This window comes from Lutra lutra, chromosome 17 (assembly GCF_902655055.1).
Source record: "Lutra lutra chromosome 17, mLutLut1.2, whole genome shotgun sequence".
NCBI lineage: Eukaryota > Metazoa > Chordata > Mammalia > Carnivora > Mustelidae > Lutra > Lutra lutra.
This window is the reverse complement of record NC_062294.1, coordinates 59008504-59036485: the sequence shown is the minus strand read 5'-3', so window position 1 is coordinate 59036485 and position 27982 is coordinate 59008504. Positions and strand designations below refer to the sequence as shown.

Below are 27982 nucleotides of genomic sequence, written 5' to 3'. Positions count from 1 at the left end.
TGAAAGGAATTCTGGAAATTAGTTGCATAAATATGTGAATTTTTGAGGGGCGCCTGGGTGGCTCAGTGGGTTAAAGCCTCTGCCTTCGGCTCAGGTCATGATCCCGGAGTCTTGGGATCGAGCCCCGCATTGGGCTTTCTGCTCGGCAGGGAGCCTGTTTCCCTTCCTCTCTCTTTCTCTCTCTCTGCGTGCCTCTCTGCCTGCTTGTAATCTCTATCAAATAAATAAATAAAAATCTTTAAAAAAAATATGTGAATTTTTGAAACTATTAAACTGTGTGACTCAAAGACAGGGTAAACTGCTACATGCACTTTGCCCCAACATAAATGTGAAATGAAGAAGTGTCTTTCAGTAGGTCCCAGGGACAGGTCAGAGCAGGTATTTGGCTGAAGTCTTTCCCCCTCTGCAATGCTCTCTGGCGTGGTGTGAACTTCTTGGTGCAGAACAAGGTTGGAGTTTGAGATGAACAAAGGCCTCTATCTGCTGCACAAATAGGGTCTTTTTCCATCGTGAATTCTCTGATGTGTAATGAGGCTGGAATTGTGCTAAGGCTGCGCACTGACGGCCCTCAGAAGGCCTTCCTCCCGTGACCTCTTGATGCCTAATGAGTGGCCAGTTGTACCAAAACCATGCTGCACATCTGCTGTCCTCGTAAGGTGCTCCTCCGGGTACTGAGTTTAGAGCAGTGCCTAAAGCTTCACCCTCTTCTCTGCACTCCTGAGTTTCTTTGCCAATGGAATTCTCTAGTCAGTGGCTTCAAGTTGTATCTCAAGATTTCCCCATATTTATGGTACTCACAGACCTGTTTTCACTGTGGATTTTCTGGTGATGAACGAGGTGGGACTTTCTAATGAAGGCCTTCTGACATTTGCTGCACTCATAGGGCCTTTCCCCAGTGTGGATTTTCTGATGCTCAACAAGTATATGCTTGTGGCTAAAGGCTTTCCCACATTCACTGCACTCGTAAGGCCTCTCTCCAGTGTGATTTCTCCAATGTTTAATAAGGTTGGAGTTATACCGGAAGAATTTCCCGCAGACACTGCACTCATAAGGCCTTTCTCCGGTGTGAACTCTCTTATGCCTAATGAGTCTGCAGTGATACCTAAAGGATTTCCCACATTCGCTGCACTCATAAGGCCTCTCTCCAGTGTGACTCTGCCAATGCTTAATGAGCTTGGACTTGTACCTAAAGAATTCGCCACATAAGCTGCACTCATAGGGCCTTTCGCCAGTGTGAACTCTCTGATGTCTAATGAGTGTGGAGGTGTACCTAAAGAACTTCCCACACTCGCTGCACTCATAAGGCCTTTCTCCAGTGTGAACTCTCTGATGTTTAATGAGTGTGGAATTGTACCTAAAGAATTTTCCACATTCACTGCACTCATAAGGCTTTTCTGCAGTGTGAACTCTCTGGTGTCTAATGAATGTGGAGCTGTACCTGAAAAATTTCCCACATTCGCTGCATTCATAAGGCCTTTCTCCAGTATGAACTCTCTCGTGTCGTATCAATCGATAGTTGTACCTAAAGAATTTCCCACATTCTCTGCATTCGTAAGGCCTTTCTCCGTCGTGGATTCTCTGATGTTTCATGAAGTTGGCATTGTACTTAAAGAACTCCCCACATTTGCTACACTCGTAACGGCTTAATCCATTGTGAACTCTCTGGTGACTAACGAGTGTGGAGTTGTACCTAAAGAATTTCCCACATTCAGTGCACTTAAAAGGCCTTTCTCCAGTATGAATTTTCTGGTGCTGAACAAGGTGAAATTTTCTAACGAAGGCCATCCCACATTTGCTGCATTTGTAAGGTCTTACTCCAGTGTGGATTTTCTGGTGCTCAGCAAGGATCTGTTTTTGGCTGAAGGCTTTCTCACACTGAGTGCACTTGTAATCATTTTGTCCAGCTTCAAAGGTCTCCCCATGCTCAGTGTCCCTGTCTGGTTTCAGCTCATGGTGAAGGGCCAGGTGCTGGAGAAGGCCTGTGCTGGCTGGGAAGTCCTCCCTGCCTTTGCTGCATGTGAAGCTACTCTCTGCCACGCAAACGCTGTCGTTCACTGGAAAGGAAGGACTCCCCTCATCCCTTCTGGAAAATCTGTCTTCAATCTGCTCCTTTTGGTGCCGGTGCAGGTCTGCCCCACGAACAGATGGCTCTTGGTCAGGGTTCATTCCATCATGCTCAGCCAAGCGCAAAAGGTCTTTCCAGAGTGGGCCACACATCTCCCAGGGCTGGGACTTCTGGTTGGGTGGGCCTGGTTTTAAAGTCCTGACCTGTGACCCTCCTACAGAATCACCTTGCTCTGAAGGGGACTCCTCGTCCTGGGCTCCGTGCCAGCAACCTGTAAGCAGAGAAATGCTGGTAAATTGCCCCCTGACTTTGGTGGGAGGTGGCGGCCCCATGGGGAATATGTGTCAGACACACCCACGGACAAGGCCATGGGACCGCTGATGGGCGAGGGGGGCTCGAGACAGGGAAATGAAGGCCTCTGGTGCAGAGCTCAGCCTGGCAAGCCCCCGTGACTCTGGGGAAGACTCTGCCCTGACTCTGGGGAAGGACACGAGGGAGGGTCCTGTCTTAGTCCATCTGGGTTGACACAACAAAATCCCACAGACTGGGAGGCTTACAAACGGCAGAAATTTATTTCTCGCAGTCCTGGAGGCTGGAATTCCAAGATCAGGGTGCCAGCACGGTCAGATGAGGGCCCTCTTCCAGGCTGCCAACTTCTCACCATGTCCTCACCCAGCAGAAGGGGCTACAGGGCTCTGTGGAGTCTCCTTTAGAAGAGCACTAACCCCATTTGTGGGAGCTCTGCCTTCATGACCTAAGCACGCCTCGAAGGCGCCGTCTCCCAGCACCATCACACCAGGAATGAGGTTGCAACACATGCACTGGTGGTGGATGGCACACAAACACTCAAGACAGAGCAGGTGCCGTGGGGGGAGGAGACGGGGTTTTTGAGTCTCTGCTGTGCCAAGGGCCATAGCTGCTGGTGACCGGTGAGCCTGGTGCAGAAAACTAAACAGACCTAGAAAATAACGAACCACATGGACACACTGCAACTCCAGAACTACTTAAGGGTATGTGTGGACCACGCCATATCCTCAGTAGAGCTCAGACGTTGGCAAGCCTCGCCCAGGGAACAGTGACACAGTCAGGGGCCAAGGCCTGCAGGTGTTGGGATTGTGCTGGAAGGAGGATTCAAATTCAGACACGAAAGTGGAGAAGGAAAGGGGGAAATGAGATGTGGCCCCCGACATTGGCATCAATCAGTGGTAAGCAAAGGACAGGTCCCCAACTCTGACACACCCTTCCACTGCTCCCTCGCACCAGGGCCACATACTTTTGAGTGTCTCTTGCCACTGACACAGTAATGTCCACATGGTAGGTACTACTGATGTGACACCTGAGACAGGCCAGTCCTAGATGAAAGAAAGGAAAAGGCAAGGCCAGCGTGCACCCCGAGCAATCCAACACAGGATATCCAACATCTTAAAATTACAAGAACTTCACAGGAGAGGCTAGAGAAACAACCCAGTGTGCCCCCAAATTAGTAATTAGGTTGGTGCCTGAAATTTCTGGCACAGGGAGGACCCAAGAAATGTCAGCAAGAGGAAGGGGGAAAGCCTGGGGCATCATAGTTCCATGCATCTAGACAAGGTGACCCAACCAAAGACAAGGGGTCTGAGGGATCTCCGAGACAAACTTGAACATCTCTGACTTCTGAGCCCGATCTTGCAAGTGCTCCAAGCAGCAGGGACGGGACTGCATCGGGAGAGTGGGTGCAGGGCGCACGGCCCAGGTCTGGCACCAGTGACACAGATGCCGGGAAACCACGACAGCAAGTATTACCCACAGTCTCGTTGTGGAAAGGCAGAACTGCCCCTCCACCAAAGCGGAAGAGCAGAGCCCAGTCCGGGACGTGGCGGGGGCGGTGCGGGCCTTACCCACGGAGGACAGAAGTGCGCAGGTCTCCAGCATCACGGTGTGGTACAGAAATCGCTGAGCTTCATCAAGGAGGCCCCACTCTTCCTGGGAGAAACAGATGGCCACGTCCTCCAAGACCACACGGCACTGCTGAAGTTGGAACATCTGGTTCACAAGCAGCTTCCTGTGTGAACTGTGCCTCGTGCATTCTCTAGTTAGTATTCACCATCCGCTAATCACGCGCTAAACGAACAGCCAGATGTGCTTCTCCATCTCCCTTGCAACTCGTAGCCCACACTGAACTCGTACACCAAGCCACACTTGCCTTGCCCGAAATCAAGCAGGATGGGTACCAGACAGCCAGGGATGCCCCTTCCACCCCAGGTACAGGGAAATTATACAAATAGTCATCACCAAGCTGCTCACCCCAGTCTTCCGGCATTTCTCCCAGAAAGCTCAATAAAGGCTCTGGCCTTAGGCGTCCCTCTGCTGGCATATATGCCTCCTAACCAAGCCGGGCGTTTGGCCATGTGGCCCTGTACCCGATGTGCTCCCACCCCCCTGAGAAACAGAATAAGAACCTCCTTTCAGTATCATTGGTCTCTCCATGTCATCACTCACCCACCTCCATAAATTAAACTCCCGTGGGTGCAAGTATGGGATACACTTCTCTCGCCAGGCCCTTATGTCCTTCCCGCACACATCCCCCCCCCCCCGCCGCTCATCCTCCTCCCTGACTTCCCAGTATGGAAGAGTTACCAGCTGCTGGTGGCACTGGTGCCTGCTCTCGCCTCATTCCCACTGACCAGTGAGTCCAGAAGGTGGTGTAAGACATGAGGAGCGAAGGGGCAGGAGAACATCATCTAGGTCATGGGCCTGACAGCCAGTTGCCCTGGGGTCCCCCCAGTCTTGTCTGAGAGGTGAGACTCAGACGCTCAAGTCAAACTTAGACTTGTCCCTCTCCCTTGAGCACCCCGAGCCAACCACTCACATTCTGCCTCACCTGCATGTTGGTTGTTGGACTCAGCCCCTCTACACAACCCTGACTCCTCCACAGTGACAACTCCAGACACCCCCGGCCCACACCACTGGCATCTCCTTCACGACCTAATAGGCAAATACATCCGGGATCTGATTCAGCCCCGGCCCTGCCCCTGAACACAGGAAGTCCCCAAGGCCCCCAGCACCAGGTCCAGCTCCAAGCCTGGTTTGAATGTCTCCCTATCAGGCCTGGCTTCCGGCATCACCACCAGCCACCTGCCCGTGTGAGGACATCACACACTCTCAGCCCTTCCCCACTTCTGTATCACACCAGCTGTCCCCTAAGCAGTCAGAACCTTCCCTTCTCCTCATCTGAAGGCCAGGCACCCGCACCTCCCCACGCCCACTCCACACGAGGTCCAGCACTGCGTCAGGCTGGCCAGCTTCCCCCGCAACATCTGTGCAGGTGCAGTCCGGTCTCAGAAGACACTCACTCCTATACCCACTGTCTCTCTCTCTCTCCCCGTGTCCCTCTCTGTCTCTTGCGCGCGCGCACACACACACGCGCACGCACGCACGCAGCTTCCTCAGCTTTGTGATGCCCCCCACCACCCAGGTGCCCAATGAAGACACGGCGGCTGAGTGGCTCAGTCAGTTAAGCATCTGACTCTTGGGTTTCAGCTCAGGTCATGATCTCATGGGTCATGGGATGGAGGCCCCCGCTGGGCTCTGCACTCAGTAGGGAGTCGGTCTGGGGTTCTCTCTCTCCCTCTGCCCCTCCCTGCACTCAAGCACTCTCTCTCAAACAAATCAATCAATCTTTTTTTTTTTTTTTTAAGATTTTATTTATTTATTCGACAGAGAGATCACAAGTATGCAGAGAGGCAGGCAGAGCGAGAGGGGGAAGCAGGCTCCCCGCTGAGCAAAGAGCCCGATGCAGGGCTTGATCCCAGGACCCTGAGATCATGACCTGAGCCGAAGGCAGAGGCTTTAGCCCACTGAGCCACTCAGGCGCCCCCAATCAATCTTTTAAAAACAAACAAACAAAAAACCCCAGTACTCAGGCCCCTCATTCTCACTCATGCTCTTCAAATGGCGTCACCCCCATAACCTACAGATGCTGCCTCCTCAATCTGACCCACAGCTTCCACCCAGCCCACACCCCAGCCACCGTGCTGTGGTTGTCCCCAGCTTGACTCTATCCCCCGAACACCAGGACTCTGTGTTCAGGTGCCTACTTGAGGGGCACCAGGGGGATTCATTCAGTTAAGCATCTGCCTTCAGCTCAGGATATGATCCCAGGGTCCTAGGATGGAGCCCCGTGTTGGGGTCCCTGCTTGGTGCGGAGTCAGCTTCTCCCTACCCCCTCCACATGCTCACTCTCTCTCAAATAAATATAATCTTTAAAAAAAAAAAAAATAAACCACCTACCTGACACCTCTCCTTGGACTCTCTGGGATTTCTGTGACAGACAGAAACTGACTCTTCACGTTCCCCCTGCAAATTCCTCATACCATGGACTTCCTCCGTTTTAGTTCAAGCATCCATCCTTCCTAACAAGGCCAAAAGCTGCGGGCATCCCTGACTCTTCCTGCTAGCCCGCTTCCTCATCTCCCTGAGTCTCCACATCCCAAAATATGAGCAGCACTGTTTAACACACATTCAGACACCAACGGCTCCTCTACATGCACGGCCACAGGTCCTGGGCAGCCGCCGCCACAACGCTCACCTGGACTGCCGCAGCATTTCACTTACAACCCCCACCCCGCCCGTCTGTCTTCCCCTCTGCAGCCAAAGGGAATTTGTTAAAATCTCTGACACAACACCTTCCTCTTCTGTTTCAAACCTTCCCTACCTCCCAGCAACCACAGATTAGAGGTCCAGCGCCCCAGCTGTCACTCAAGGTCTGACACCTGTGCACCCCTAGCCAAGCCCAACCTGGCTCCCCATTCACACCAGCTATAAAAGAGACCTGCGGTTTCCTGAACATCCCAGCTAAGTCTCACCTCCAAGCGTGTGAACATTCTGAATCCTGCTGCCAGGGTTGAGTGCCGCATCTTACATCACTGGTTAGAAATGGGAACTGCTCTGCATGTAATCTAAATACACGATCCTGGGCTCGGGGAAAGCACATGGTCCTCAGACTTAAGAGAGTGAGAAGGGTAAGAGAAGCTTCAGGACACTACCACTCTCTGAGGGTACATATATCGGTGACAACCAGGATGGCTGAAAGGAGGGACCCCCCCCCCCAACTCACCTGCACAGGGTCCATAAGCATTTCTGCCACCACTGCTGGATCCTATGAGAGGAGGGAGATCATGAGAAATGAGTAACCATGGAAGGATGTCATGAACTGAGCTGGACCACCACTCCTCCTGCCCTGCCCTGGAGCAGAGTGATCTCAGCCTGGTGGCCCAAGTCCAGCTCCTCCAGAAAACGGCTGCCTCTTATCAGGCGGGTGACGACTGTTCCCGTCCAGAGGATCAACACTTCTGTATACATTTTCAGTGCAAATGAAGTACTAGGGTTTTGAAATTTGAGGTCTTCATTTTTTTTTTAAGATTTTATTTATTTATTTGACAGACCGAGATCACAAGTAGGCAGAGAGGCAGGCAGAGAGAGAGAGGAGGAAGCAGGGTCCTGCAGAGCAGAGAGCCCGATGTGGGGCTCGATCCCAGGACCCTGGGATCATGACCTGAGCCGAAGGCAGAGGATTTAACCCACTGAGCCACCCAGGCGCCCTTGAGGTCTTCATTTTTACCACTTTCTAAGATTTCAGAAGATATTATACATAAAACTTTACACTGTAAACAACAGGTAACTTAATATCAAATCAATTATGAAGTGTTTGTATAAATTTAACTTGCAGAATAGGTTTCTACCTCGACGTACATATTTAAAAGAATATTGACTAATGAGTACTTAAGTCAATGCACTTTCTTACACGTTTTTAAGGTAACGAGTTGTAGGAAAAGGCTGAGCAGACAGACAAGCTCATAGTCCATACAGCAACAAGACCTGCCTGTTACATAACCCTCAGGGAGCTTGTTGGAGGCCCTTGACTGGACAGTAGCTCATCCGTCTTGCCCTGAGAGGTGAGGAAGCAGTCCCCTGTCTGGGACCCTGAGGCTCCATCAGCCTTGCTGACCTTTCCTTTGTTCCACTGGGAGTGGTCCTGAGGGTCAGCTGAGCCGCAAGCAGACAGTCAACACTAGCACGTAACACCAGCTCCACCGGAGGGAAGTTCCTCAACCCAACACCTCCCTTCCTAAAGACACAGGGACAGACCTCTCCTACAGCACATCCGCTCTTTTTTCAAGGAAGCGTCAGGGATGCGGACAACCGCCTCCCATGCCCTGCCCACCAACTCTCAGCCTCTGCCTCCCTCACCATCTAGAATCACCTTAGGTCTCGCTCCTTGATCTTGCCTTCAGGCCCTGCTCTGCCGCAGTGCACGCCCTCTGCACCCTTGACAGGACAACCCCGCCTGTTCTCCAGACCATTACCTGCAAGTACTCATGAGTATCTCCATCCGCGGTATCCTAGCATCCGCGCGTCCAAAACCAAACTCAGGATCTCCCGCCTCCTGCTCCCTGGGCTCGCTCCCCCGCCTCCACCCTTTAGATGTTCAGGCCAAGAAGCCTGGATATGGCCCTTCCCTCGCTAGCTCTGCTCACAGGTGTGTGTGATGCGGCCCGAAACGCCGTGGGTTCCGTTGTGGACTCCACGCAGGATCTCATCGCATCTCCAACCGCCGCCGCCGCCGCCGCCGCCCTGGCCCAGCCGCCATCAGAACTGCCCCCGGGGGCGGGGAGCTACAGTGTGTCCTCCGCTGTCTCCGCTCCGGTCCCCATCCTGCGCTCCCCAGCCTTAAACTTGTGACTCTGCGCAGGGCCCTCTCCCATCCCCGCCCCTTCCGACTTTCAGCTGACCCGGCTGCCCACGCCGCCACTGCAGGCGGCACTCCGCCTCGCCCTCCGCTCCCCGCACCCGCGAGAGGCCCGCCTTCCCCCGGACCCCGGCCCCGACTCAGGAGCACCTGCCGGGCCCTCCCCCGCCACGCCCCACCGCACCGACGGAGCCGGGACCGCACGCCGGGGCTCCCTCTGCTCCCGCCCTGCCGGCCCGGCTGCGGGGAGCTGCGCGGCGCCCCTCCATCCGGCTGCAGCGCTCGGGGCGGGCGGCTGCGGGCCCGGGGGTCGCAGCACCCACCTGAGCTGGCTTCATCGGCGCGGCCTCCGCCAACGAACGGCGGGAAGAGCGGGGCGAGGAGCGGCGGGCGTCCGGGCGGAGACGGGAGAGCCTCGTAGCGGCCTCTGCGGCGGGAACGACGCCGCTGCCCTCGTTCTCCCGCCCCGTCACCTCCGCAACCGCCAAACGCCTTGGAAGCCTTGAATCCTCGAACCCTAGAGCAAGCAACTGACGCGGAGCGGGAACGCCGGAAGTCCCGCCCCTCGGCGCGCACGCATGCAGGCGTCGCTCTCTTAAGGCTTCATTGGCTCAGTCGCCGCCGCCGCCGCGCCCCGCAGACTTCTGGGTATCGTAGTTTCCGCTACCGTCGTCACGTTCCACTCTTAGCCCAAGGCCCCCTCTCCTACTGTCGCGGATTAATAGTTGGAGACCTCGTCAGGGGCTCTGGGAAATGGAGTCCCGTGGCCCCTAACGGGGCGGGGTCTCATCCGCTCTTAAAGGGGACCTACAGGATTTCTTGGAGCGCAGGCTTCCCTAGGAAGTCACAGACCGGTCGGGGCGCCGTTGCTTCGTATGCTAAGAAGCACGGGAAGCGCCCCAAGGCCACACGTCCGAAGGGACGCACCCTATCCCGGCACCACGTCCACTCACAGCAGTCTGCGACCCTGTCGCTTTTCAAATACAATCTCTGGAGTCCGTTTTAACCAGCGGTCTGTTTGGACCAGGACGGGAAGAAAAGGCTTCTGACGGAGCTGTGGAGGGGAGACGGGGGCGGGACGACCGGCCGAAGGAGGTGTTAAGGGTGACGCTGTGCTTCTGATTCCCGGAAAACGTCCTTCCTGCACGCAGAACCACTCAGTGACTGTCTGAACCCCGCGAGTACTGTTTCCTCAAATGCCACGACTCCATAGCCGAGCTGTCAATTCCTCCAAGGACTGGAAATCTAGGGTGCCTGGGAGGCTTAGTCATTAAGCGGCTGCCTTCGGCTCAGGTCATGATCCCGGGGTCCTGGAATCGAGCCCCGCATCCGGCTCCATGCTCAGCGGGGAGCCTGCTTCTCCCTCTCTCTCTGCCTGCCCCTTGCCCTGCTTCTGAGCGCGCGCTCTCTCTCTCTCTCTGACAAATAAATAAAATCTTAAAAAAAAAAAAAAAAAAGAAAAAAGAACTGATCAAACTCAACACCCAGAGAACAGAAGTCTCTCCAAAGACACACAAATGGCCAACAGGTATATGAGAAAATGCTCATGGTCCCTAATCATCAGGGAAGTGCAAATCAAGACCACAATGAGACATCACCTCACACCCAACAGGACAACTATTATCCAAAAAGCAGAACACGAGTCTTGCCAATGATGTGAGAAACTGGACCCCTTTCACACTGTCGGTGGGAATGCAAAATCGTAGAGGGCTATGGAGTACAACATGGACGTTCCTCAAAAAAACTGGAAACAAACAAAAAAAAAAAAAACAAAACTGGAAACAGAACTGCCACACGATGTAGTAATTCCATTTCCAGGTACACACACAAAAGGACCTGGAAGAGATATTAGCAAGTCCATGTCCACTGCGACAAGATTCATGATAGCTAAGATGTGGAGACAAACTGAATGCCCGCCAACAGGTGAATGGATGATGAAAACACAATATACACAAATAACAAAATATTACTCAGTTTTTAAGAAGAAAGTTTTGCAATACGTGACAACATGATAGACCCTGAGGAGATGATGCCAAGTGAAATAAGCCAGACACAGTATAAAGACGAGTATTGCATGACTCCACTTAGGTGAGGAGGAATCTAGTCAAATTCATATAGAGTGGAATGATGGTGATCAGGAGCTAGAGGGAGGGGGAAATGAGAAGTTACTAATCAAGAGGCATAAAGTTTCAGTTAGGTAATACAAAATGTTATTTTAATCATTTTCTTTGCTGTTAAAGGAAATCTGACATTTCTCATGTTTAACTGTTAGTATATACTGGTTTTTATCTGTTGGAAAACGTCACCAAAAAGATATGACCACCAGTTGACCTGTGAGCTAGACCCCGGGCACTCCAAGGCTCCTCACCCCTTCGCCGTCCTTGGAATGTGAGTCCTGCTCGTCTTTCTCCCTCCCAGAGACTGCTCTAAGGAGACAGCCTTGAGATCATGATGTGGTGTTGAGAACACCTGCACAATGTATGTGACTGAACCCAGTTAAGGCCTCTTCATAAACTTCTCAGATTTGACACGCGGTGCAGGGGTCCATTCGTCTCGTTGCTGCCCCAGACAAGCCTCATACTACGTTCCCTTTGCTTATTAAAACAGCCACCTACCAATCTGGACTGGCCTCTTTCTTTGGTCTCTCCCTACCCTCTGCATACAGGAGCTGGTTTTATTTTTTATTATTTTTTTAAATTTTTATTTATTTATTTGACAAAGAGAGATCACAAGTAGGTAGAGAGGCAGGCATAAAAAGAGAGAGGAGGAAGCAGGCTGCCTGCTAAGTAAAGAGCTCATTGGGGCTCGATCCCAGGACTCTGGGATCATGACCTGAGCCAAAGGCAGAGGCTTTAATCCACTGAACCACCCAGGTGCCCCCAGGAGCTGCTTTTAGACTACACTTGGGAAAACTCCTGAGAGAAATGTGAACTTGACTACTCATCATTTTCAATATTGAGTGAACAATTGCATACCACCCAAATACCTTTGGAAGGGTAAAGCCAACTCTTCAGAACACTCACCATAAACTGACACGTGCATTTTGGCATTTGCTATTCAGTACACATGAAAAGAGCATAAACTCCTTGCCTTCTCATTTTGTTGTTTACTTTGCTGTGCAGAAACTTTTTAGTTTGATGTAGTCCCACCCGTTTCCTGTGCTTTGATGTTAATTAAAAATTCTTTTCAATACCAATGTCAGGGAGCTTTCCCTTTATGTTTTCTTCTAGCTTTACTGTTTCAGGTCTAATGTCTAAGTCTTTAATTCATCTTTTTTTAAGAAGATTTTATTTATTTGGTGGGGAGAGAATGAATGAGAGAGAAAGAGAGCATGAGAGGGAAGAGATCAGAGGGAGAAGCAGACTCCCCACCAAGCAGGGATCCCAATGTGGGACTTGATCCCAGGACTCCAGGATCATGACTTCAATTGAAGGCAGTCGCTTAACCAACTGAGCCACCCAGGTGCCCCCTTTAATTCACCTTTAGTTGATTTTGTCTATGGTGTAAGATACGGGTCCAATTTAATTCTTTTGCATGTGGATATCCAGTTTTTCCAACACCATGTATTAAAGAGACTATCCTTTCCCCCATTGTATATTCCTGATTCCTTTGTCAAAAATTAGCTGCCTTTATATGTGTGGGTTTATTTCCAAGCTCTCTCTTTTTTTCCATTGGTCTTTGTGTCTGTTTTGATGCCAGTACTGTACTGGTTTCATTAGTACAACTTTGTAGTGTAGCCTGAAGACAGAAAGTTTGATACCTCCAGCTTTGTTCCTCTTGTTCAAGATTGAGCTATTCAGTGTCTTTTGTGGTTCCATATAAATTTTAGATTTTTTTCTGTTTCTGTGAAAAGTGTCATTGGAATTTTGACAGGGATTGCATTCAAATATCTGTAGATTATTTTGGGTAGAATGGACATTTTAACATTATTAATTCTTCTAATCAATGAACATGGAATATCTTCACATTTATTTGTATCTTTGATTTTTTTCATCAATGTTCTATAGCTTTAAGTGTTCAGATCTTTCACTTCTTTCATTACATGTATTCTGAACTGTTCTTTTTGTCACTATTGTCAAGCAGATTGTTTTATTAATGTCTTTTCCAGATAGTTAGTGTCTAGAAATGCAAAACTGATTTTTGTGTATTGATTTTGTATTCTGAAACTTTACTGAATCGACTAATTTTTTTTTTTATTTACTAGTTTTTACAGTTTGTTTTCGTACAGCCTTTCATGTTTTCAAGATGTAAGATCAGTTCCTCTGCAGACAGACATTACTTCTCCCTTTCCATTTTGGAGGACTTTCAATTCTTTTTCTCACCCAGTTGCTCTGGCTAGGACTTCCAGTACTATGTTGAATGAAAGTGGAGAGAATGGGCACCCTTGTTCATATCTTAGAGGAAAAGATTTTGGCTTTTCAACGTTGAGTATGATGTTAGCTATGTGCTTTTCAATATGCCTTTTATTATGCTAAGGTATACCCCTCTACTTGTTACCAACTTTTTATCATAAAAGGATGTGGAAATTTGTCAAATGCTCTTCTGCATTTATTTGAGATGACCACATGATTTTTATCCTCTTTTCATGTGGAGTATTACATTTATTCTTTTGCATAAGTTGAGTCATCCTTGTAGCCCAGGGAAAAAGCCGATTTCATCATAGTGTAAAACTTTTAAGGTGCTGCTGAATGTGGTTTGCTAGCATTTCTTCGAGGACTTTTGCATTTATGTTCACCAGTTTCCAAATATTTAAAATTCAGAGAAAGTTCTGCCTGCACTGTTGAAATGCTATATTGTACACCCAAAACTAGTACTGAATGTTAACGACACTGGAATTAAGATTTTCAAAAATTGAAAATAAAAAAAAAGAAGTTCTGTCTGGAAGTGGAAGACGGAAGTGGGTGCTATCAGCAGGGCTGGGGTGGGAGGCCTTTATTCTTGCCAGCTTCAACCATACACAAGGGGCAAAAACTAAGGCCTGAACTCAACTGTGGAGTTAATTTTAGAAAATATGCTTTGAACCTCCGGGCGTGAGTCCAAGGCATTTGCTGAAGCCTCAGCACCAGTTTTGCCTCAAATCGCCGTACGCCACGTTATTTGACACAAAGCTCTCATGACCCTTACGAGGCTATAGAGGGTAGGGGTAATTACGGCCCATCTTCTTTCTATACGTACTTTCTGAATAACTGCACATATCCTATGGGTGAGTTAGTAGTTAATGTTTATTTTTAAGAGTAAACTTTAAAAAAAAGATTTTAGGGGCGCCTGGGTGGCTCAGTGGGCTAAGCCGCTGCCTTCGGCTCAGGTCATGATCTCAGGGTCCTGGGATCGAGCCCCGGGTTGGGCTCTCTGCTCAGCAGGGAGCCTGCTTCCTCCTCTCTCTCTACCTGCCTCTCTGCCTGCTTGTGATCTCTCTCTGTCAAATAAATAAATAAAATCTTAAAAATAAATAAATAAATAAAAATTAAAAAAAGATTTTATTATTTGAGAGAGAGAGCAAGCATAGATGGGAGGGGAGGGGAGGGGAGGGGAGGAGGGAGACGCAGACTCCCCACTGAGCAGGGACCCTGACACAAAACTCCATCCCGGGACTCCAGGATCATGACCTGAGCGGAAGACAGAGGCTTTAACCCACTGAGCCACCCAGGCGCCCCTGTCTGATAAGATTTTCAATAAAAACCATGTTTAAGCCTATGCAGCTGTGTTCTCCTCTGGAGGCAGTCCTGCACATCTGCTCCGTATTCAGTCTGAGTGTTTTATTTCCAGTGCACAGCGACAGTCAATTCCATCCTCAGCGTATGGCTGGACAGATACTCCCTAGTGGACCATGACCTCTTAGGATGTATTTTAGGTACCTGAAGAGTAAAAGCATTATAAGTTTATTGTAAAAATTTAAAAAGTTTGAGTAGGGGCCCCTGGGTGGCTCAGTGGGTTAAGGCCTCTGCCTTCCGCTCAGGTCATGATCTTGGGGTCCTGGGATGGAGCCCCACATCAGGCTCCTGGCTCGGCGGGGAGCCTGCTTCCCTCTCTCCTTCTGCCTGCCTCTCTGCCTACTTGTAATCTTTCTCTCTATCAAATAAATAAATAAAAAATCTTTAAAAAATAGTTTGAGTAAAATAGTTATAAAGCATGCATAGGTTTTATTAAAAACTAGAAAGAACAACAGTAGAGTCATATAAGTAATGAGGATTTCAACTCAAAATAACTATAAAATACAAAACATGTGAAAGAGTAGGTGGGATGAATAACATAATAGATACAATTAGCTATGAATTAAAATGCTGTAAATTCATTTCAGAGGATGCTTTAAAAAATCTAAAAACTTTTTTTAAAAAATAAGGGACATGAACATAGAAACTATGAATAAGAAAATTTAGTGAGACTAATACTTAGAATAATCCATAACTAGTCACATTAAAATAAAGCACTTTACCACAGAATAAAGAAAATCTTGCAAGCTGACAAGAAAAAAACAGACCACTTTAGAACAATGGGACCGAGCTATAAATTTTTATCAAACCCAGGCGATACAAGTCTAGAAAAATAGCTCATAAAAAATGAAGAAGTGATAAGCTTTAATTCAAGATTTTTCTGTGCAATATATTCATAGTCAAAATGTCCAAAATGAAGCTATTATGCTAAATGAAATAAGTGATAGAAGGACAAACGTATGATTTCTCCTATATGAGGTTCTTAGAGTAGTCAAATTCATAGACAACAGAGATACAAAGTAGAATGGTGCTTTCCGTGGGGCTGGGGGAAGTGAGGCTGGGAAGATTGTGTTTAATGATACAAAAACACGTTCAGTTGGGGAAACTGAAAAAGTTTTGAAGACGGACGGCCATATACTTAATACCACATGTGATGGTTGATTTTGTGGGTCTACTAAGCTAGACCACGGCAACCACATATTTGGTCAGATATTATTCTGGATATTTCTTTCAAGTGCTTTTTGAATTAACATTTCAATCAGCAGATTACCCTCCTGTAATGAGGGTAGGCTTCATCCACTGAAAGGCATTAATAGACAAGCAGTAACTTGCATAAGTTAGAAGGAATTTTGTCTACTGACTGCTTTGGGTTTGCACTGAAATTCTTCCCTGAGTCTCCAGTCTACCAGGTTACCCTGAAGATTCTGGACTTGCTTAGCCGACATAATCGTGTCACCCAATCTTTTTAAAAGAAATCTCTCTCTATACAAATGTATATGTACAGACATACACCAGTTTAGTGCTGTTTTTCTGGATAATTCTAATATGCAACAGAACCAAATACTTAAAAGTGATTAAAATAATAAATTTTATATTAATTTTTATCACTATAAAAATGATTATTTAAAACGTTTCTAAGAAATTTTACGATGCAAAAATATACCTTGAAAACACTATAAAAAAGTATTCGAGTAAAAAGAGAAAATTCTATGGGGCGCCTGGGTGGCTCAGTGGGTTAAGCCGCTGCCTTCGGCTCAGGTCATGATCTCAGGGTCCTGGGATCGAGTCCCGCATCAGGCTCTCTGCTCAGCAGGGAGCCTGCTTCCCTCTCTCTCTCTCTCTCTGCCTGCCTCTTGTCTACTTGTGATCTCTCTCTGTCAAATAAATAAATAAAATCTTTAAAAAAAAAAAAAGAAAATTCTAAAATAATCCCTTGGTGGATGTTTGTGTAAAGGCAGATGGTTCATAAAGTTTTATTGGCAATCACTTCATATGCAGCTGAACTTAAATTTGAGTGACTTACTTTAAATTTCACTTTCTTACTCTTTGCTCTGTCATTGTCTACACTTAAAAGTACTTTTGTTGTTTATACATTCATACAGCTCTAACACATAATGCAGTCTTGCTCACTTTTGGGAGTACTAAAACTTTTTTGTTGGTGTTTTTTATTATAACATTATAGTCAAATGGAGAGTCCCAATCAAATCCCTCAAATCCCATGAGACAATTTATAGTTTTGTGTAATTATTCACAGCAGCCAAATTTTGATGTATTATTTTATGTCCAAAAGAGAAGTTACTTGCTGCAGTAGAACCCATTAATAGGTGAGATCAGGGGAAATTACACATGAAGATAAGAAGTGTCAAAAAAGCAGCAAAGTCAGTGACATCTCACCACGCCACTGAGAAGGATCTGACTGCCTGGGAGGGGGGTAGGTCCATAAGTAAATTAATTGCTCTATTTTTGAATTTTAACATGAATCCCTAAAAATTTAGTTTAGCCTTACTAAAATATATTCTTATACAAGATTATGTGCTAGGAAATATCTAGACAAGAACTGGACTGGAAAATAACCCAAGGGAGTCACTGCAACTGCTTCATGGTGATTCTGTGCCGCTTCCAGTCGGCAAACAGAAGAATTAGGCACAAACAAGTCAACTGCAAGAGATTGGGAGCAGGGGACAACCGTCGAAAAGACTGCTGCCACGAGCAACTCCACAGACTCACTTTTATTACATAGAAACAATAGCCAACAGAAGGACCGATGAAGGTCAAACATTAGTCACTTGTCTTGTGGAAAAGCGAGGAGGAGGATAAAGTTTATAGTTAACCAAGCACATTCAAAGGATTCATCTAGCTAACAACAGGCGCTTCTGGGAAGAGAAAGGGGTGACAGCGGAAAAGGGAAGCAGGCAGTTTTCGTTCTACCCTGAGCTGACCCGGCGTTCCCCGGTGTTCCCCGGTGCTCAGCTTCCCTGAAGCAGGCGCCGTTCCGCCCTGGGCAGGCCGGGCATCCCCAGCTGCCCAGCTTCACGGTCGTATATCCTTTTTCTTCCCAAAGACCTGTTGCCAGTATGTTTTTCTTAAGGCCATATCTAAATGTGCTTGGCAACTAGTAAAATCCTCCAGGGGTTATAGTTTAAGTAACACATTGTTCCGATGGGCAGTTGCAATTTTGCTTTGCTATTTTGTGAAGATTTGTATTTAAGAAAGATACCAACTTCTTTCCTAGTTGTAAATCCTGAAGGAATGAAACAATGCCATGAAAAGACTATGGAAGAGTATATATGGAAACAGGGAAAGTATATAGAATATGTGCAATATTTTTTAAAATTTTTTAAAAAGATTTTATTTGACAGAGATCAGAAGTAGGCAGAGAGGCAGGCAGAGAGAGAGAAGGAGGCAGGCTCCCTGCTGAGCAGAGAGCCCAATGTGAGGCTCGATCCCAGGACCCTGGGATCATGACCTGAGCCTAAGGCAGAGGCTTTAACCCACTGAGCCACCCAGGTGCCCCTGTGCAATATTTTCAAAACAGAATGAGATGGCAGTCCTCACGCGGTGCACAGTACCACCACCAACCGGGAACTTGTTAGAAATATGAATTCTCGGGGCACCTGGGTAGCTCGGTGGGTTAAGCCTCTGCCTTTGACTCAGGTCACAATCTCGGGGAGTCCTGGGATCAAGCCCCACATCAGGCTCTCTGCGCGGCAGGGAGCCTGCTTCCCCCCCTCTCTCTGTGCCTGCCTCTCTGACTACTTGTGACCTCTCTCTCTCTCTCTCTGTCAAATAAATAAATAAAATCTCAAAAAAAAGGAAAAGTGAATTCTCAGGGACGCCTGGGTGGCTCAGTCGTTTTAGTGTCTGCTTTAGCTCAGGTCATGATTGAGTCCCACATTGGGCTCCTTGCTTGGTGGGGAGCCTGCTTCTCCCTCTGTCTGCTACTCCCCATGCTTGTGCTCCCTCTCTTTGACAAATAAATCAAAATCTAAAAAAAGAAAAAAGAAAAGAAATGTGAATTCTCCTACTTCTTACTCAATGAGAACCTTTGGGAGTGGAACCCAGTGGTCTGTGTTCATGGGATTCTGATAGAAGCTAAAGTTTGAGAAGCAGAGCAAAAGAAAAACAAGAATAATATAAGGACACTGGACATAAGAAAATATTTAAGCTTAAAATGTTGGTGCTAACACTTCAATGGATCCTGAAAATTTTGAATCACCATATGATCCTTATCTCCCAGAACAATGCCAACTCTTTATGTACCCACCCTCCCCCAAAGTGAATGCAGGGACTGAGATATTTGCACATCAATGCTCAGAGCATTTTTGCCAGAGTATTTCTGGCAAACGCCAAAGAGGGGAACGATTCATGTTTATCTATCAACAGATGAATGGAAAATCAAAAGTTGCAAATATATGCAATGAAATATTGTTCAGTCTTAGAAAGGAAGTCTCATATATATTATTACAACATTAATGGACCTTGCAAATGTGCTTAAATGAGCCAGACACAAAAGGACAAATATTGTATGATTTCACTGACATGATGCACCCAGAGTAAGAAAATCGAAGAAGTGGAAAGTATAACACAGATTACAAAGGCTGGAGATGAGGTGAGGAACAGGGATTGTTTACCGGGCAGAGTTCCTCCTTGGAATGATGAAAAGTTCTAGAAATAGTGGAGATGGTAACACAATATTGTGAATGTACTTAAGGTCATTTAAATTGTACACTGAGAAACGGCTAAAAGGGTAAATGTTATGTTATATATCTTTTATCACATTAATAAAAACTGTCAGGGGCACCTGGTTGGTGCAGTAGGCTGAGCGTGTGACTCCTGATTTCCGCTCAGGTCGTCATCTCAGGGTTGTAGGACTGAGTCCCTGCTGGGCTTCACACTCAGTGGGGAGTCTGTTTGGGATTCTCTCTCTACCTCTCCAGCTGCCCCTCCCCCAACTCTCTCTCTAAAATGTATCTTTTTTTTTTTTTTAAGATTTTATTTACTTGAGAGAGAGAGAGAGAGCGAGCATGAGGGGAGAGGGTCAGAGGGAGAAGCAGACTCCCTGGAGCCCAATGCAGGCAGGACTCAATCCCAGGACTCTAGGATCATGACCTGAACTGAAAGCAGTCACTTAACCAACTGAGCCACTCAGGCGTCCCTTCTTTTTTTCTTTAATTAATTTTGCTTATTTATTTGAGAAAGAAAGAAAACAGGAGAGAGATCATGAGCAGAGGGGAGGGGCAGAGTGAGAAGCAGGTTTCCCAATGAGCAGGGAGCCTGACACCAGACACCATCTGAAGACTCTGGAATCATGACCTGAGCTAAAGGCAGATGCTTAACCAACTGAGCCACCCAGGCAACCTAAAATAAATCTTGAAAAAAAACCCAAACTGTCAAGGTTACTAAAAAGGAAACTGTCACAACCATGAGGAACCTAAGAAGACATGGAGGCTAAATGCAATGTGATATCCTAGAAGGAACCCCGGAACAGAAAATGGATTTTGGTAAAAACTAAGTAAATCTCAATCAAGCATAACTTCTGTTACTAATAATGTATGAATATTCATTTATCAATTGCATAAAATGTACTGTATCGATAGAACATGTTAACAGTCGGGGAAACTGGGTACGGGGCAAATGAGAACTCCCTGTACTATCTTAGTAATTCTGCTTTAAATCTAAAATGGTCTGAAATTAACTGTCTACTGAAATAATTAGATAATAAAGAAGTTAATAAATTTGGACACTTTGCCAAAAAAGCAATAAAGCACATAAAAAATAGTATCACGTGGGGCACCTGGGTGGCTCTGTGGGTTGAGCCTCTGACTTTGGCTCAGGTCATGATCTCAGGATCCTGGGATTGAGCCCCACATCGGGCTCTCTGCTCAGCGAGGAGCCTGCTTCCCCCTTTCTCTCTCTGCCTGCCTCTCTCCCTGCTTGTGACCTCTGTCAAATAAATAAATAAAATCTTAAAAAAGGAGTACCACAAATTATTATAGAAATGCAGATTAAGTAAGACTATGATACACTTATTTTAACTTAAAAAAGACCGGCTATACTTATTGTTGACAAAGAGGTGTTCCAAATGGAATGCTGATGAAGAGCTGGTGGGAGTATAAGATGGCACATTCACACTGGAAACCAATTTGGCTAATTCTTAAAAGTTAAACATTCAGCTGTGAGCAACACCCCCTTCTCAGGTATTTACGTATAACATCCGTTCTGGTAGTAGGTCAGCAAGATAAACACACTGTGTCATACACAGCCAATAGAAGACCACTCAGCGATAAAAAGGAATGGACACAAGAGGGATAACTCTCAAATTAGCTGTACGAGGATACACTTTAGGAGTCCATTTATACAAAAATAGAATGAAAAGCAGCTGTGCAAAAGTAGCCTGTAGGATTCCAAGTATATAGAAAAATTAAAGAAATGCAAATTAGTGTAAAATGACATAAATCTCTAGACTCTCCCACATCCACCACACTCATAAGGCATTTCTCCGCTGCTGCAAACTTGACAGCGTTTAACGAGGCCAGAGCTGTGAGTGAAGATGTCCCCACATTTGCAGTTCTCGTAAGGACTCTCACATCCGTGTGAACTCTCCGTTGTGCAGTGAGACTGGAGTCGTAGCACAGAAACTTCCCACACCTGCTACAGTAAGAAGGCCTTTCTCCACTGTGATCTGCCCGACGTCCAGTGAGCGCGGAACTGCAACTGAAGGCCTTTCTCCAGCGTGCATTCTCTGGTGTCGAATGAGTGTGAAGTGGTACCTAAAGAATTTCCCACATTGGTTGCACTCATAAGGCCTTTCTCCAGTGTGAACTCTCTGATGAATAATGAGCGAGGAGCTGTCCATAAAGAATTTTCCACATTCTCTGCACTCAAAAGCCCTCACTCCAGTGTGGATTTTCTGGTGCTCGGCAAGTTTATGTTTGCGGCTGAAGGCTTTTCCACACTCACCGCACTTATAAGGCCTCTCTCCAGTGTGGATTTTCTGGTGTTCAACGACTTTGTCTTTGCGGCTGAAGGCTTTCCCGCATTCACTGCACTCATAAGGCTTTTCGCTGCTGGATTTTCTGGTGCTCAGCAAGTTTATGTTTGCGGGTGAAAGCTTTCCCACATTCGCTGCACTCATGTGGCCTTTCACCAGTGTGAACTCTCTGGTGTCTAACGAGCGTGGAGCGATTCCTAAAAAATTTTCCACATTCACTACAACCATAAGGTCTTTCTCTCGTGTGGATTTTCTGGTGACCAACAAGTTGGGGAAGTCTAAGGAAACCCTTCCCACATTGGTCGCACTCAAAAGGCCTCGGCCTGCTGCGAATACCCTGGTGGTCACGGAGGCCAGGTACCTGTGTGAAGAATCTCCCACATTCTGGGTTCTCATAAAGCCGATCCTCGTCATGGCCCTTCAGGTGCTGACGGGGGTGGGACTTTCGGAGGAAGGCCCTCCCACATTCCCGGCACTCATAAAGCTTTCTTCTGCTGGGGCTTTTCTCACAGTCCACAAGTATATGTTTACGGCTGAAGGTTTTCCCACACTGGGTGCACTTACAATAATTCTGCTCATTCTGAAAGGCCTCTCCACCTCCTGTGTCCCAGTGTGGCTTTCCTACAACATGAAGAACCTGTGGCTGGAGAAGGCCGGAGCTGGCTGGGATGGCGTTCCCACCATCCCTGTGTAAAAGCTTGTCTCTGTCACGTGACCTCTGCAGTTCTTCACAAACGGAGGCCTCCCCTCACCGCTTCTGGAAAGTTTCTCTCTAATTTGTTGCTTTTGGTGCTGCAAATGCTTTTCCTCATAAGTGCGCAGGCCTTGCTCAGGGCGTGTTCCATCATGCTCAGCCCAGCGCAAAAGGTCTTTCCAGAGCAAGCTACAGGGCTCCCAAGGCTGGGACTTCTGGGTGGGTGGGCCTGACTTTGGAGTCCTGACCTGTGACCCTCCTACAGAATCACCTTGCTCTGAAGGGACCTTCTCGTCCTGGGCTCCGTGCCAGCAACCTGTAAGCAGAGAAATGCTGGGAAAGTGCCAGCTGACTTTGGTGGCAGGAGGTGGCCCCACTGAGGCCACGGACTGCTGACAGGCTAGGAGGACTCGAGACAGGGAGAGGAAGGCCTGCGGTGCGGAGCTCAGCCTGGCAAGCCCCCGTGATGGGAGAGCCCTGACTCTGGGGAAGGACACGAGGGAGAGGAAGTGTGGGGAGGAGAGGCAGGCTCCCCAACCCCCTTCTCTGCAGGTGACTTTCAACCAGGCCGGAGCTGCTGGGGACCGCTGAGCACTGACACAAGACTGGGTCCAGATGCAGAAATGGGTGATTGCAACACAGTGGCCGGTGTTCATAGAGTATTTAAAGATATGTGAGGCCATCACAATACCTCAGGATAGGCCATATGTCAAGTGTACTGCAAAGGGACCAAAGGGAAAGGAGGACAGACGGAAGCCACAAAAGCAGGAGAACTGGGAAATGCAGGATTGGAAATGATCGTGGGAAAGAAGAGGTAGAAATGAGGTATGACCACTGTCCCTGGAAGCATACAGTGGGGAACCCAGCCCATTCCCACCACACCCATTCCCAGCCCTCAGCCCCCAAGCCCCAGGGCCATGTCCTATTGCCACTGATGGAGTAATGGCCACGCTGTCAGGCACCCAGGGCCCACCACCCCAACTTCTTCAAGACGAGCACTTCTGTGGGACCTGGAATGGGCCAACCCAGGTGAAACACAGGAAAAGGGAGTGGAAAGCATGCCCCCACAGCGATCCTTCACATAACATCCCACATTCTAAAACCAAAACCACTTCAAAGGAGGGTCTTGCAGAACCAGCGGTCTGTACAAATAGAGACCACACTGGTGGCTGAAACTGCGGCACAGGTGTGCCCCAAGGAACATCAGCGAGGAGGAGGACGTAATGAAGCCAAACACTGGATCAATGACGAGCAAGACCACTGGGATTTCTCAGACAAACTCGGAGCAGAAGTGCACCGGGCCCAGACCTAGCTCCCATAAATGTGTGCTGGGAATCCAGGAGGGAAGCAGTGACTGTGATGTGGGTGTGGGAACGACAGAGCTACCCCTGGGAAAGGGAAAACCAGCGTCCAGCCCAGGACACTGGAGTGGGTGCGAGGGCCTTACCTAGTGATGACAAAAGTGCCAAGGTCTCCAGCATCACACTGTGGTACAGGCTTCTCTGAGCCTCGTCAAGGAGCCCCCACTCCTCCCGGGAGAAGTGTATGGCCACATCTGTAAAAACCACAAGCCCCTGCCAAAATGCGGACGGTTCAACCAACGTGCAGCTTCTCGCTCAGGATCTTCAGCACCAGCCCCCACCCCACCTCCATCGCCCCCATGCCCCCCACCCCAACTTCCCAATGTGGAAGAGATGCAAGGTCTGGTGGCACTGGGCTTCCCTCCCATCACTGCCACTGATCGCCATGTCCAGAATGCGGTAGAACAAGTGGCAGAGGGCGCAGAAAGCCCCACCTAGGCTCTGGGGCTGCAGGAAGGGGGGGCGCTCTGCTCTTTCAGTAAATGTGGCTCAGGTCCCCCAGGTCTTGCCTGCCAGACAACAAAAGCTGGACTTATCTCTCCTCCATATGCACCACAGCCCAGGACCTGGGTCAGACACTCCTGTGCTTGTCCGCCGCGTGTTGCTCTTGCAGCTGCGGATCTGGCCCCTCCACTTGGGCCACTCAGTGCCGAGGCCCGCCCCACTGCTCTGCAGGGGATGCTACAGCTGCCCAGCACGCCGCTGTGTGCATGGGGTCCGGGCAGTAGTTTGCAAATGGAATCAACAGCGACGTGGCCCCATCCTGCCCCAGAAACCCAAGTTCCTTAGCGCCAGAGACCACTAGGGTCCCTTTGTGGTTCTCCCCGCCTGGCTCTGCCACCTGTGTCACACTCGGCCTCCCAAAGCTAACGTCAGTACCGCGCAGACTCTTGGCCCTCGGCTACGTCACCGCCGCACACGCTGTCCTGCAGGCAGTCACGAACAGCCTGTGTTCACCTGACCCACACCTGGAGCCCAGCACACTGACCTCCCCACCGCAGGCCTAGCAACGCTGCTGGCCAATCCGTTTTAACCTCATCTCCTCTACCAGCCCGAATGAAACGATCCGGTCTGACCAAGAGTCACCACAACGCTGATGAGTCCAAGGAGAGATAATGAGCCCTGCCCTGAGCTCACCGACATCTGACCGCCTTCGTGCAGACGCTTCAACACCTACCTCCTACCCTTGACCTCAAGAGCCTTTCAGACTCCACCTGCGCCCCTCAGAGGCACACCTCCCCACAACCCCTGCCCCCCACTCTGGTTTCTCGCCTGCCTTTGTGATGTCCACTACCACCACCCAGGCTCCCAAAAAGGATTCAGATCTCGGCCTCCTTCTGCCCCTTTCCACCTGCGCAACCTCATGATCCCCCCCTCTGAAAACTGAGGCACAGCGACACTTCAGTCCACATTCCGGCCACTGTGTTGTGGCTGTCTGCAACGTGAATGCCTCCCCAAAACTCCAGAACTGTGTGTCCCTCGCCGACTGGGTACCCCTACTCAGGAGTCTCCGGAACATCTGTGACATCAGTGACAAAACCTGACCTCCTATTCCCTCTGAAAAGCCCTGTGACTACTCACTTCCCCATCTCAACTGACAGAACATCCAAACTTCCAGAGAAACCCAAAGGCCTTGGGGCTGTCCCTGACTCCCCCTCCCTTCACACCCCAGATGCCCTCACTAGCCACATCACTAACCGTGGGCAACTGTGCAGAAGCGTCCAGAAGGCACCAGTCCTCTACCTCCCCAGCCACCACCCATGGGAACCTGTCCAGCCATCAGCAGGACTCACCTGCAGTGTCAAAGGAGTTTCCTCCCAGGTCACTATTCCCACCTTCACTTAGCCTCTCATCCACACTGCGGGTAGACAGAGCCCATTCAGCTCTGGATGGTATCACCAGGCTCCTCTGCTCCAAACCTTCTCTAGCTCCTACTTCCTTCAGATCAGAGGCCCAGGACCCCGTGTTGTGATTGCGGATCTGGTAACTGTGTGCCCCCACCCCCAGCAGTCCCCCTCCCACCCCATATTCCCACCATACATAAGAGCCTTGCAGTTCCCTGGGCATTCCAACTCTCACCCCGTCACCTGAGCAATCTGGAACCTGTGCTCAGAACGCCCTTCCACATCTCACCCCGTCAGTTGCTAGAAATGGGCAACACTCCATAGGATCCAGGGCTCAGTTCAAAACCCTGAGCTTTGGTGAAACCACAGGGACTTTAGGCCCAAGGGAGGAAGAAGACCAGGTGAACAATCTCAGGACACCACCATTCTTTATAAGGGAGTGGCAAAACCACCAGGGTGACAACTGGGGTGCGTGAAGGTCTGTCACATCCTCCATTCACCTGTACAGGGTCCATAAGCATTTCTGCAAACGCCATGGGAACCTGTGGGAAGAGGGAGGCCATGAGAAAGGTGCAACCATCGTAGGATCCTACAGACTGAACTGGACCACCCCTGCCCACGGTGGAGCACAGTGATCTCAGTCTGATCACTAAGCTCTCAGCTCCTCTGACTTCGGTGCCGTCCTTCCAGCTGGGTGACTGCAGAGGGATTGAGCCTCCTGAGCCTCAATTCCTTTCCTGAAAAATGGGGTTAACGATGGTCCCCACCTCACAGAGCTGATAACAGTATTAAATACGATTAATACACACTACCCAGCAGCCATTGTTATCCATGGGATTAGCAATTCTATATGTTGTCAGTGCAAATACAGGGACAGGGTTTTAAAAACAGGGTCTGGGGATGCCTGAGTGGCTCAGTTGGTTAAGCAGCTGCCTTCGGCTCAGGTCATGATCCCAGCGTCCTGGGATCAAGTCCCACATCGGGCTCCTTGCTCATCAGGGAGCCTGCTTCTCCCTCTGCCTCTGCCTGCCATTCTGTCTGCCTGTGCTTGCTCTCTCTCCCTCTCTCTCTCTGACAAATAAATAAATAAAATCTTAAAAAAAAAAAATGGGTCTGCACTATTTTTGCTTTTTAAAATTTTCAGAAAATGTGATATATAACATTCTATGGTTGGCCAAATACCACAGATAAGTTAATTTTGCAATTTTATTAAGTATTAAGATGTTTACCTTATTGAAGGAATTAACTTCTAGTTGCCTCCTCATGTGTACATATATAGATGACAACTGGTTACCTGATGTCTTAACCGATAAATGTTTCATACATTCACGCACACGCGCGCGCACACACACACAATGAGCTGTAGGGAGAGTCTGAGCAGGCAGCTCAGCTACTCTTCCCTTCTGCCAACAAGCCCACCTGCCACGTGATCCCCTGAAGGGCGCTCACAGGACCCCTTTACTGGAGCACTCCTTCCTTCCTCTGACACTCAGAGGTGGAGGAGAAGACAGTGCCCCTGTCTGGGACCCATTTGCTCCCCAAATATGGCTATTCCTTGGTCTCACAGGGATCAGCTGACCTGCAGGGCTGAGAGCCCATACACCCATCCCCACCCAGGCCAGCAAACTTACAGCCTCCAGGCATGCTTTTCTAGACACAGGCCAGAACACCTATGTCCCGTACGCTCCTTCACGGAGCATTAAGGATGCTGAATCCCCTACACGCTCAGCCTCAGCCCTCCTGACACCACAGAGCCCATCAGCGATAACCACCTTAGGACTCGCTCCTTGATCTTGCCTTCAGGCCCTGCTCTGCCGCAGTGCACACCCTCCGCTCGCCTGACAGCCTGGCCCCTCGCGTCCTCCAGACTGTTACCTCCAAGTACTCATGTGTATGAGTACTGTATCTCCATTCGCGGTATCTCAGCATCGCCAAGTCCAAAACCAGACTCAGGATCTCCCGCCTCCTGCTCCCTGGGCTCGCTCCCCCGCCTCCACCCTTTAGATGTTCAGGCCAAGAAGCCTGGATATAGCCCTTCGCTCGCTAGCTCTCCTCACAGGTGTGGGTGATGCGGCCCGAAACGCCGTGGGTTCCGTTGTGGACTCCACGCAGGATCTCATCGCATCTCCCGCCGCCGCTCTCGCCCTGGCCCAGCCGCCATCAGAACTGCCCCCGGGGGGCGCCTGGGTGGCTCAGTTGGTTGAGCGACTGCCTTCGGCTCAGGTCATGATCCTGGAGTCCCGGGATCGAGTCCCACATCAGGCTCCCAGCTCCACGGGGAGTCTGCTTCTCCCTCTGACCTTCTCCTCGCTCATGCTCTCTCTCACTGTCTCTCTCTTCTCTCAAATAAATAAATAAAAAATGTTAAAAAAAAAAAAAAAAAAGAGCTGCCCCCAGGGGCGGGGGTCTGCAGTGTGTCCTCCGCTGTCTCTGCTCCCGTCACCGTCCTGCTCTCCCTTGCCTTAACCTCGTGACTCTGCGCAGGGCCCTCCCATCCCCGCCCCTTCCGACCTTCGGCGGACCCGGCTGCCCACGCTGCCACTGCATGCGGCACTCCGCCTCGCCCTCCGCTCCCCGCACCCGCGAGAG

At 49.1% G+C, this 27982-nt stretch overlaps 2 protein-coding genes across 3 annotated transcripts; both read right to left on the bottom strand.

Moving 5' to 3' along the window:
- Positions 1 to 251: 251 nt before the first annotated feature.
- On the bottom strand, positions 252 to 26349 carry LOC125088984 (zinc finger protein 548-like). Of its 2 annotated transcripts, XM_047710684.1 has the most exons (3): positions 25894 to 26349; positions 3943 to 4069; positions 252 to 2336 (listed from the first exon to the last, which is right to left on the bottom strand). In XM_047710684.1, the coding sequence occupies exons 1-3, from the start codon at positions 25954 to 25956 to the stop codon at positions 769 to 771; spliced, it is 1758 nt and encodes a 585-aa protein (XP_047566640.1). In that variant the 5' UTR covers positions 25957 to 26349; the 3' UTR covers positions 252 to 768. The 2 variants fall into 2 exon arrangements, with proteins under 2 accessions (XP_047566640.1, XP_047566641.1); XM_047710685.1 differs by lacking the exon at positions 25894 to 26349 and adding an exon at positions 4682 to 5552 and having other exon boundaries at positions 252 to 4072.
- LOC125088988 (zinc finger protein 17-like) lies at positions 20404 to 25897 on the bottom strand. The gene is given in 5 exon segments (XM_047710690.1): positions 20404 to 21573; positions 21575 to 22187; positions 22190 to 22504; positions 23636 to 23762; positions 25683 to 25897. Coding segments are annotated over 5 exon segments (1575 nt in total). The 5' UTR covers positions 25716 to 25897; the 3' UTR covers positions 20404 to 21086.
- Positions 26350 to 27982: the final 1633 nt, after the last annotated feature.

Excerpts from the sequence above, each read along its gene's own strand:
- LOC125088984 (XM_047710684.1), bottom strand. The coding sequence starts at position 25,956 with ATGGCCTCCCTCTTCCCACAGGTTCCCATGGCGTTTGCAGAAATGCTT. Across the intron at positions 4,070-25,893 it reads TGCTTATGGACCCTGTACAG|TGCCGTGTGGTCTTGGAGGA; the intron begins GTGAATGGAGGA and ends CAACTTCAGCAG. Across the intron at positions 2,337-3,942 it reads CGCACTTCTGTCCTCCGTGG|GTTGCTGGCACGGAGCCCAG; the intron begins GTAAGGCCCGCA and ends CTCTGCTTACAG.